The sequence below is a fragment of the Cyprinus carpio genome, chromosome B22, assembly GCF_018340385.1.
Source record: "Cyprinus carpio isolate SPL01 chromosome B22, ASM1834038v1, whole genome shotgun sequence".
NCBI classification, from domain to species: domain Eukaryota; kingdom Metazoa; phylum Chordata; class Actinopteri; order Cypriniformes; family Cyprinidae; genus Cyprinus; species Cyprinus carpio.
This window is the reverse complement of record NC_056618.1, coordinates 35,230,501-35,242,390: the sequence shown is the minus strand read 5'-3', so window position 1 is coordinate 35,242,390 and position 11,890 is coordinate 35,230,501. Positions and strand designations below refer to the sequence as shown.

The following is an 11,890-nucleotide window of genomic DNA, read 5'->3' as shown; positions in this document are numbered from 1 at the left end:
CACAGATAAGAAAAAAATTTAATAGGCTACATAAAAAAAAAAAAAAAAAAAAATTGTATGTTCAGAAAACATTAAGAAATATGATTTCATAATTTAATGAGAACATTAGCAAAATGTTCTTGGAACACAGTTTTATGATTGTGGTGTACCTGAGTCTAAATCTAAGTATGTATTCTAAGTCTAAGAATATTATTGTTGATATTCAGTTTGTATTTTCTTGACGAACATATATATTCAGAAACGAAAAGTGTGGAGCTTCATTTAGCCTAGTGTATTAGTAATGACAACAAACCATAGATAATACATCAAATTCAATATTTACAAAAACTGTATGCTGTATTGTACAAAGATACATCTTTCAAAATCGTTTCATGAAAACATGTGGCTAATTAAAGCAGCAGTATCCCAGCTCATTTGTTGTTTGTATGCTGTGAGTGATTTGTAAAGACAGACGGACAGTTAAAACAGAGACACACGATGCAGTGAATCAGTCTGATCTAGCCTGATATAACTGATACAGTATAAGGCACTGACTTACACTCCTTCTGCTTGAGATTAATGAAGTACATTCACAATAAATAAAATCAGACATGCTGTGGTTCAGAAATAACCCTGTTCAAATGATGTTATCTGAGATTAATTCCAGACAGGGTTGATAACCAGGTTAGAGATGTAGTGTTGAAATTTAATATATTACATTACTTGTTCAGTTAAAAACATTTATATTAGGCATTATTCATGAAACACGAGCGGAACGAATTTCTGCGTAAATTGTTCACAAAGTGAACTTTGCTGATCATGAGTTTGATTCACAAGGAAGAAACATGCTTAAAATATATATGATGTTGATGTATGCATTTCTGGAAAAAAAGTGTCTTCTAGATTAATAAAAGTACCCAAGAATGAAAAAATACTATAGTGATTTATAGTGTTTTTGAACCATACTATAGTAAAGTACTTTACTCTATAGTTGCTGTGGTAACATAAAAACTATAGTAATATAAACAAATTACTTTACCCAATAGTTTCTTACAACTTTAAGGTTTATTATACTACAATACATTACAGTTTACGGTAGTAAAAACTGAAGTACACTACAGTAATTATTACTGTTTATCAGTTCACTACAGTATGCTGTAGCATTCATTTACAAAGTGTTGTAAATACTATAATATATACAGTATATTACACTTTACTATAGTATGGTTTACTATAAATTACAATAGTATGTGGGGTTTCACAAGCTTTTAAGACATTCATACTGCTTGTGTTTCATGAACGAGGCCCATTGAGTAAAAGCACATTAAAGTTCTGTATGAAAAACAAATGCTAATAAAATAATGTGGCGCATAACTATATGCAACTACATACTAAATACATCAGTGCTACTCATTTTTACATAACAAAAGCATAATTTGGTTATTCAACATTCCTATATTACAGTACACCGATCTAAAGCCTTCACTTCGGTGTTGTTTTCTTCTGTGATCACGCTGGTCTGGTGCCAGTGCTCTCGTCCCACTACACCAACTCCATAACAGCAGACACTGTCTCTCTGATGATGAGGAGTGCTTTACATTTAGTCCTTTAACAGACACACCTGTCCAAATGAGGAGCAACACAAGCACTGTATCATATATGAGTAGCTTGATTCCTCACTTCTTTCCTCCATCTGTAAAAAAATATAACATTATAAGCCATTGCTACAGTGAGCTGCTGCAGAGAATCAGTGAACATCAGCTGGAATTTGGCTGGATCTCAATCAAAGCTAAAAAATCACCTCAAAAGACAAGAAATACTTCATGTATAACATTTTTTGCTTTAAAGTATGGTTGCTTTTTTCTGCCACATAAGGGAAAAAGAGATTTTCATACACATTATGTAAATAGAAACATTGTCATTTTTATGAGATAAAAAGTCAAAATGATGGTATACCAATATAATAATAATACATTTATTTTGTATAGTGCCTTTAAAAGGGTACTTTTTTTAAAGCGCTTTACAACACAAGCAAACACAACAATCCAAATCAGAACACAAAAATACAGAATGAAAATCAGTTTAAAGCAAGTCGTAAATAGAACGTTTTAAGGCGAGATTTAAAAATACCTAACGAATTTGCTTCCCTGATGTCAGCCGGGAGAGAATTCCACAATTTGCGGGTGTGAGATGAAAAGGCCCAATCACCCCCAGAACGCAGCCATGTTTTAGGAACGATTAAAAGACCACTCTGAGAAGATTGCAAGCTGCGACTGGGTGTAAAAGGAATTAAAAGCTCAGCCAAGTCTGAGGAGCCAGACCATGCAGTGCCTTGTGTTTTATAAGAACTTTAAAATCAATTCGGAATCTTAACGGGAGCCAGTGCAACCAGTCCAAAACAGGACTTATATGATCAGCAATTATGACATAAAACATGAACTTGTGAGATAAATTTACAACTCAGATTCTAACTATCAAAAATTCTGAGATAAAAATGCCATAAAAATGTCAACAATACCTTTTTATCTAATCATTTTGACTATCTGCAGTTTGAACCATGAAGGTAGAGCTGCATTTTAACCAGTAGTCAATGACTGGATTATCAATAATTGATTTAGCATCCCATAACTTTTCCTTTATATGTCAGAATTGAAAGTTTTTATGACATAATAGCCTTTTTAAATATGACTTTTCAAAAATAGGACATACGACTGCATGACCCCCCCCCCATATGTGGCAGAAATCTGGAAGTCCTAGATACTCTATGCTTTCATTGTATAGAGAAAAACAGCGTGAAAATTCTTCAAAACATTTTGGCTTAGATTTGCTAATGGGGTTTTTTTATTTTTTATTTTTTTTAAGACAGAAAATTGTACTGGTTTGGCATGACAAGAGGGTCTTTTATTTTTGGCTAAACGCTTCCTATTAATGTTGTTTTTCCTGCTGTATTGAGCCTCTTGTCTGACAAGTTTGAAGAGACTCTGCTGTTTCATCTGCAGTCTACACATGAAGAGCTGCAGTGCCATCTGCAGTGTGTGGTGTACTGTTACCCCTCTGTTTCCATTCATCCAGTCTTTAACATTGTATTATTCAAAAGTTGATTAGAATGGGCGAGTTTCTTATGCTGCATCTTCTATTACACACATTCCTTTCTTTGAATATCATATATATATCTGGATCAATGACAAACAAGTATGTCAGTGATGATAAAAAGGAAAAAGCTAATTTAAACAAATAGGCCTAGATATGTAATTTCCATATTCATTTTTTTTTTTTTTCAAAATATGAATAATCAATCTGTGAGTATTATGGACATTTCACCTGAACCAATTTTGATAACTGAATAACATGAATATTATTTATAAGAAAATAAAACTGCTTCATGTTTTATGGTTTTTAGAAATTAATGTTTAGTTTGTTTATTTATTCATAGATTTTATTTATTTTTTGTTTGGTTAAATAAACCAGATACTGAAAACATGATCATCATAAAAAAATTGTTTATGCTATTGTTTGTATAAAACAGTGTTATTTTAGTATTGTTGATATACTATGACAGTTGTTGTAAATATTTTTAAATATATTTAATTTTTACATTTTCAGTTTTCATTTAAATTTTAGTTAAAGTTTGTCATTTTGTTGCATATTTTTGTCTTTATTATAATTATTATTAATTTTGTTCAAAATATCTATACTTTTATTTGCATAAAAGAGACAAAATTACACATCCGACACAGATTTTAATATTTTACTAAAATCTGAATTTTGTTTCTTTTATGCACAATGGATTTTTCTTTTTGTCCACAGTGGATTTTAGTTTTTAGTTTCAGTTTATTTCAGTGCTTTAACATTAAATTAAACAAAAGTAAGAAATGTTGCCTTAGTGACTAGCTGAAGTAAAAAAAAGTATTTTAAAAAAGTTAATGTTTACTTTATTTGAAGTATTGAAAATGTTTTTGTTTTGTTTTTAGTTTTGGTTAATGATAATAGCCCTGAAGTGTTTTTGAATGTATTTTGAAGTACATTTACAGCTGGAGTCCAGTCACTGAGGTGTCTGCAGGTGTGTGATCTGTACCTCAGTGGAGTGTGCCGTTCACGTGAGGAGTGTGGAGGGTCTTAGACACCGAGGGTCCGTGTCCTGCTCCAGACAGGACCTGCACCTGGACTCTGTACTCGCTCTGGGGCTGCAGCGCACCTACAGTCAGAGAGCGCTGATCCTGAGGGACAGGTTCATAGTGAGTGTGTTTAGAGTGCTGCTGTGTTGTGTTATTGGTCAGTCAGACAGACGGGTGTGTGACTCACGGGGGGCAGGATGTGTGTTTGGGAGACGAGCGTGCCGTTGGTGCTGCTGCGGGACACTTTGACCCAGGAGAGCTGGAACCCAGTGATGGGCGTCTGTCCTGCGCTCTCCGGCGACACCTGCCAGCTGAACACGGCCTGCACCGAGCCGTTTACCGGCTGAAACCGCGCTGCCAGCTTCTCCGGCCGCTGCAGGGCTTTCTTCACCTGAGGAGGGCGCTCTAGGACAACATATTGCATTGGGATGAATGATAAAATACATCAATTCTGTCATGTGTTGCAAAAACCTGGGAGAATCTCAAACTGTCTGGCTCACATTTCACTACAAACTCAAACATTTAACAAATTTAATTATATGACGTTTTATATTATAATTAGGACATTTTAATTCCAATTCGGATATACAATCTTTTAAATCTACTTTTTACGTCACGATTTTGACTTTTATGTCATAATTATTACTTATCCCATAGGCTTGAATTATGGATTATACATTTTATGTCATAGTTTTCACTTTTAATGTCACAGTTTTGATTTTTGTCAGTTATACATGTATTTATTTCTTAAATTTTTTTTTTTTGACTTGTAACTGTAACTATGGCTTTTAACCTTTTTATTTTATTTTATTTTATTTTATTTTATTTTATTTTATTTTATTTTATTTTATTTATTTATTTATTTTTAATTAAGCCTATTTTAAAGGTATTTTTTAATTCCAATTTGGATGCACAAGTTTTTAAATCTATCTATTTAAATCTATTAAATCTATTTTTAAATCTTTTTACCTCACAAATTAACCTTTGATGTCAGTATCCCATAGTTTTGACTTTAGATTTAATAATTTGAATGTTTAATGTCAGAATTATAGACTCATAATTTTTACATTTTATGTCATATTGTCACAATTTAGATTTTTGTCATTCTATGTATATATGTATTTATTTATTTATTAAATCATTATTACTATTATTTTGACTTGTAACTATAACTATATGGCTTTTAACCTTTTTTAGCATTTGAAAAAATAAGCCTCTTTTCAGGGTAATGTTTAGGATAAAGGAGATTTTTTTTTCAGTCTGATATTACTGTAATTGTGTAATATTTTTTCTATAATTTTATTGTATTACAATTTTTTGTTGTTGTTGTTATTGTTGTACATCCTTTAATTTATGCATGTATTAATATGATTTTAATTTAAATCACTATTGAGAATAATCAAAATGACAAAAAAACAAAAATAAGACATCCGGACACATTATAGTAATCACAATCACAAGAATTGAATTGAATTGAATTGAATTGAATTGAATTGAATTTAATTGAATTTAATTTAATTTAATTTTTGCATTTATGAAAACTGGACCTAATGTTTGCAATTAAAATAATAAAAGAGGCTGAGAATATCTTCTCTTTTCCCCCCTTTTGATTTCAGGGTGAAATGTGACATTTCTATGTGATTCACCCAGCTAATCTGGCGTGATTAAAGCTTTTGTGCTTGATATCATCTTACCATCTCTTGCACAGGCTGCAGGTTTTTTCCGTCGGCCCATCAGCGATGAGCAAAGTGGGGTGGTAACAGAGGTCATGACCTCTGACCTCTGCTCTTGTCCCATAACGGGCTTCACTGCCACACGGTACTTACAGGCAAACAGCAGGCCAGTAATCACAAAATGTGTTCCCTGAAGAGCAGAAACAGCACAGATATTCCTCAGAACAATAATATACTGTCTTTGGCTAAGAATGCAATGAGAGAGTAAATGAGAAATGCTCTGTGGAAAATGAATCAGATAACCGCTTCACCCATCCGCACCATAATGATATCACACATTACTATTGTGTCCGCTGCCAGTGATGACAGATCATGTGTGGAAATACAGCGCTCTTGGGCAGTGCTGCCATTATCTCTTACACTATTCAGCTGCATAAACTTCAGCGAACATAGAAATCAGATGTAGGAACAAGTCTGAGGATAAATTCAAGGGTCACATGCAGGTTTGATAGTGTCATCAACTCTTTAGCATTAGTATCTGAAATGTAAGTCGATATGATGGTTGTGAGGCATTAAACTGATAGTTCACCACATTCTGGCATCATTTATTCACCTTTCCAAACATTGTTTTTTCTTCCTGTGGCACAGAAAAGGCCCAATTTGACATTTTTAGGGTATCAAACTATTGTACTTGCCATACAACAACCACCATCCACATTTTTTGTATGTTTGTTTAGACATCTGTACTTTATCAGAGTATTATATTTTGGCAAATTTCACTACAATTTCAACATTCCACTACATTCCAAAGCACAATATCATACTTTTTACTCCACTGTGTTTCATAATAAATCATACTGTTGCTGAAAGAAACCTGAGACACAAAAGCGATGTCTGATTCATGAACGAGCTGATTCATTTCAATGAAATTGCACTGAATGATAGTATATTTTATTATTTTGATTTGTTTGCACACTTTTATTAAAAACATATTGTCCTGAGATGCTTATTATAAGTAAAAAATAAGTAATATAATTTATTATAAGTAAAAACATATTATGTTTTTTTACATTTCCGATCTTGAATTTGTTTGTTTTGGTAATAAAATAAAATGTTTGCTTAGATGTAGATTGACACATATTCTATGTCTTCATCAGCTAATCTTCCTTATTGTGGGATTAATTATGTAAAATTGCAAAATAAATAAATATGGTTCATCGATCAGTACTTTTTACTTTTAATATCTAGGTACATAAAAAAAAAATCAAGACTTTTTTTAAATAAAAAAATAAACATGACTTTTTTTTTTGACTGAAAATTAGAGTATCTGTATACTTTTACTCAATAACTTGACTTGACTTGTGTACTTTGTCCATCACTGGATTCTCACATGTATGTGAACTTTAAATAAATAAATAAATAAATAAATAAATAAATAATATGGCCCCTTCAGACTTCTTGGCAAGAAAGCGTATTGTAAACCAATGAGACACACCTGAACTGTGGCTGTTTTCTCGCCTTTCGTCACGTTATGGGCACAAACTTCAGGAAACCATCTCAGAATATATGAACTGGAATCCTTCTGGCTTTCTACAGGAAGAAACAAGACAAGAATGTTGTGGGTAATGTTTTCCTGTTTCTGAGGCAGCATGAACACATTTTCATGGACCGGGGATACATTTTGCCCCCAGCCCCCTGCTCCGTACGCAGGCAACATGACATCTTCCTTCGAACCCGTGTCAGGTCGCCATCCCCCTTCATCTGTTTTTGATTTCACACTCATACCGGCATTATTAAATCACTCTTCATGCCTTTCTTTCCAGGAGATAACAGTAAATCAACACCCTGTATTTATGGGCGTGTGCGGTTTGACTGGAATCTTCTCTTTGAAGACCATCATGTTGCCAAATGTGTATTTTTGGAACTCATGTACTAAGCAGATCGTGAATAATCTGTTGGAAAGAGTCTAGAGAGGACATCCCTGCGAGATTGTCTTTTTATGCTGGATAGATAATATTTATGTTTGGTAACGTTCTTCCATAAATCATTAGTCATGCTGTTGCTTTGCTTTGGCGGTGACTTGTTTAAGGACACACATGGATCCGATGGATTGTCAACAAACAGATACGCTTTGCGTGAGCATTGTGAAGTCATATGAGTGTGTTTTTTGTTAGGAGACAATTTTTGCAGTGAAGTAAACTTTGAATGACCTCAGTTGTCTGACCTTGTTGTACATGCCAGTGCAGAAAGAAGCTGACTTGCCTGTGATTCGGCTCTTCCAGAAGACCTTGACCTGCAGCTGGTTGTCGTGATAATGAGGGGCGGCCGCTTCCAGCCTCAGGATACTGGGAGAGGAATGGGATACGGGAATCTCATTGGAGAACTCTCCGGAAAGGTGGACATTCCCATTTGAGGACGCTAGAATGAGAGAGGAAATTCATTTACATTTAGCAATAGTCTTTATTAGTTTAAAAAGCAACTTTTCAGAATACAAGTTTCAAAATTAATTACTAAGTACTACATTTGTGGCATGGTGGAAGTGAGGTGGTTTTTGACTTGTGCGAAAAAAGGGTTTAATTTGAATAATAGGAGATGGAAACGCATTTGCCGAATTATTTTATCCATGCACATCAAAAAAGTCATGTGACTTTGCTAACTAACCAGCGGACCGATCTCGTTGCAAAGCATCTGAAATGTTGTCTCAAATCTGTCAAAATATTTCTGTATAAGCATCTTACACGACTGTGTTCCCAAACAGCAACATCCACCTCCGAAAGCAATGACTGAGGCACAAGTCCTTTATTATATGAAAATTGTTATATTCAGTGGCTTCTCCTACTTTTATATATTTAGATATTTTAGATATTTAATCAGGAAGTGACAATTTTGTTCTCTTTGACTCGTGGGATGAAAACGGTGCTTATTTGCAAATGTTTTGTGTGATATTCCAATTTTGCACACAAGTTAAATATACAACTTTGGATGGAAACCTGGCTACTGACATTTTAATCTCTTTACAAAGGATAAAATGTTTTGAGTTGAAATGTGACTATCGCATGTTTCCTTGAGATTTACCATCACAAAATTAAACAATAAAGTTCTTTACACTCTAATTCTTGTGCTTCAACAAAAATATGAGCTTCATACTGTATGTCTTACTCTATAGACTTCCTACTATAAATGTGTTTCTTATTCAATTATTGTCTTTGAAAAAAACAACAAAAACTTAACAATACTTAACTTGAAACTCAAAAGCAAACATTTTCAGCTTTGCTGAGGTGTCTGGTGTCATGTGAACATAGGCATAAACATTCACTTTTAAGCAAATAAAACATATCAATGAATCAACTTTGTAACAGGTGTTTTTCATAAAATAAATGGACAAATTAAAACAATTGTTGTACAAAAATTGTACAGAGTTATAAAATTAATGTGGATGCCATAGCTCAGATTATTTGAAATGGAATAGAATATAATAAGAATAGGGTGAACAATCATTTAACCAAAACACTACATCAAACCCCATGACGTGCCTTTTGGCGCCGATACAGGATGGCTGCCTCCGTGACGTGCTCTGCAGTTGCTTTTGTGTTTTTTGTTAGTTTGTCCTGTCTTTAGTTATATTCCTGCAATCAGTTTCACCAGAGACGAATTGCTGGACATTCGGCACCACACATCTCCCGATATATTACCAGTTTTTGACTATTCTGATGTTTTGCTGGACATTTTTGTCGGTGGAGCAGCTGCGCTGATCACACTCTTCAAGAGGACGCGCAGACGAGGAAAAAGAGCTGGCGCGCTCGTGAGACTCAGAAAACGCGGATTTCGAACGCCGTTGCCTAGCATCCATCTGGCAAATCTCCGCTCTCTCCCCAACAAAAACGGACGAACTCCTTCTGCTCTCTCGGACAAATAAGGATTTCTCACACTCTGCTGCTCTGTGTTTCACGGAAACTTGGCTGCATGACGCTATTCCGGACAGCGCGCTCCATCTGCCGGGCTTTCAGCTGTTCAGAGCGGACCGCGATACAGAATCAACGGGGAAATCGCGCGGCGGCGGAACGTGCTTTTACATCAATGAACGGTGGTGTACAGATGTAACTGTGTTAAAAAAGATGTGCTGCTCAGATCTAGAAACACTCTTCATTAACTGCAAGCCGTTCTATTCGCCGCGGGAGTTTCACTCGTTCATTCTGGTGAGCGTTTACATCCCTCCGCAAGCGCACGTAAGTCTGGCTTTACAGAAACTCGCTGATCAGATCACAGAGACAGAACAACAACACCCGGACTCCATTTTAATCATTCTTGGGGACTTTAATAAAGCCAACCTCTCCCGTGAGCTGCCAAAATACAGACAGCATGTTACATGTCCCACAAGAGACAGTAATATATTGGATCACTGTTACACCACAATAAAGGATGCATATCACTCTGTTCCACGAGCAGCTTTGGGACGTTCTGATCACTGTCTGATTCATCTTATACCGACCTACAGGCAGAAACTAAAATCAGCTAAACCTGTAGTAAGGACTGTAAAAAGATGGACTAATGAAGCAGAGCAGGATTTACAATCTTGTTTTGACCTCACTGATTGGAGTGTTTTTGAAGCTGCTGCCACTGATCTGGACGAACTCACAGAGACTGTAACATCTTATATCAGTTTCTGTGAGGATATGTGTATTCCTACCAGGACTCAACTAATTTACAACAATGACAAACCGTGGTTCACAGCAAAACTCAGTCAGCTCCGTCAGGCCAAAGAAGATGCTTACAGGAAGGGGGACAATGTCTTGTATAAACAGGCTAAATACACACTGGAAAAGGAGATCAAAGTGGCAAAGAGGAATTATTCTGATAAAATAAGGACTCAGTTCACTTCCAACGACTCAGCATCAGTGTGGAAAAAGTCTGAAAGAGATCACCAATTACAAGACACCATCCCCCAGCACTGTGGAGAATCAACGACTGGCAGACGATCTGAACGAGTTTTTACTGCAGGTTGAAAGAACACCCATCACCTGCCCTGAACATCTCTCCACACAACCGTTCACACCATTTACACCTCTTGCAACCCGCCCTGAACACCTCTCCACACAAACCGCTCTCACCATTCACACCTCCTGCATCCCCCCTCTCCCCCACACCTGCAATACAGATAAACGAGGATGCGGTGCGCCAGGTCTTCCGGAAGCAGAAAAGAAAAAAAGCACCAGGCCCAGACTGTGTTACACCAGCTTGTCTGAAATCCTGTGCTGACCAGCTAGCCCCCATCTTCACACAGATCTTCAACAGATCACTGGAGCTGTGTGAAGTCCCTTCATGCTTCAAACGCTCCACCATCGTCCCTATCCCAAAGAAATCCAAAATTACAGGACTAAATGACTACAGGCCTGTGGCTTTAACGTCTGTGGTCATGAAGTCATATGAAAAACTGGTGCTGGCCCACCTGAAGGACATTACTGGACCCTTACTGGATCCTCTTCAGTTTGCCTACAGAGCAAACAGGTCTGTGGACGATGCAGTAAACATTGGACTGCATTATGATCTGCAACACCTAGACAGACCAGGGACTTATGTGAGAATCCTGTTTGTGGACTTCAGCTCGGCCTTCAAACACGATCATCCCAAACCTCCTCCTCCCCAAACTAACTCAGCTCTCTGTGCCCCACCTCCGTCTGTCAGTGGATCAACAGCTTCCTGACAGACAGGCAGCAGCTAGTGAGGCTGGGAAAATACACATCCAGCACCCGTACAATCAGCACTGGAGCTCCCCAGGGCTGTGTTCTCTCCCCACTGCTCTTCTCCCTGTACACTAATGATTGCACATCTAAGGACCCCTCTGTCAAGCTCCTGAAGTTTGCAGATGACACCACACTCATCGGCCTCATTCAGGATGGTGACGAGTCTGCTTACAGACAGGAGGTTAAAGAGCTGGCTGTCTGGTGTACTCTCAACAACCTGGAGCTTAACACGCTCAAAACAGTGGAGGTGATCGTGGACTTCAGGAGAAACCCCCCTGTTCTCCCCCACTAACCATCATGAACAGCACTGTGACTGCAGTGGAGTCATTCAGGTTCCTGGGCACCACCATCTCTCAGGACCTGAAGTGGGACATTCACATTG

At 36.6% G+C, this 11,890-nt stretch overlaps 1 protein-coding gene across 1 annotated transcript in view; it reads right to left on the bottom strand.

Annotated features, from left to right (window-relative positions):
• Positions 1-248: 248 nt before the first annotated feature.
• LOC109075976 (anosmin-1-like) overlaps positions 249-11,890 on the bottom strand; it is a 67,949-nt gene continuing 56,307 nt past the window's right edge. The window contains exons 9-14 of the mRNA XM_042748865.1: positions 8,030-8,185; positions 7,263-7,357; positions 5,789-5,957; positions 4,282-4,499; positions 4,055-4,196; positions 249-1,672 (exon numbers count right to left, since the gene is read on the bottom strand). Coding sequence (XP_042604799.1) covers positions 4,056-4,196; positions 4,282-4,499; positions 5,789-5,957; positions 7,263-7,357; positions 8,030-8,185 — 779 coding nt within the window. The 3' untranslated portion in view covers positions 249-1,672; position 4,055. The remainder of the gene's footprint in view (positions 1,673-4,054; positions 4,197-4,281; positions 4,500-5,788; positions 5,958-7,262; positions 7,358-8,029; positions 8,186-11,890) is intronic.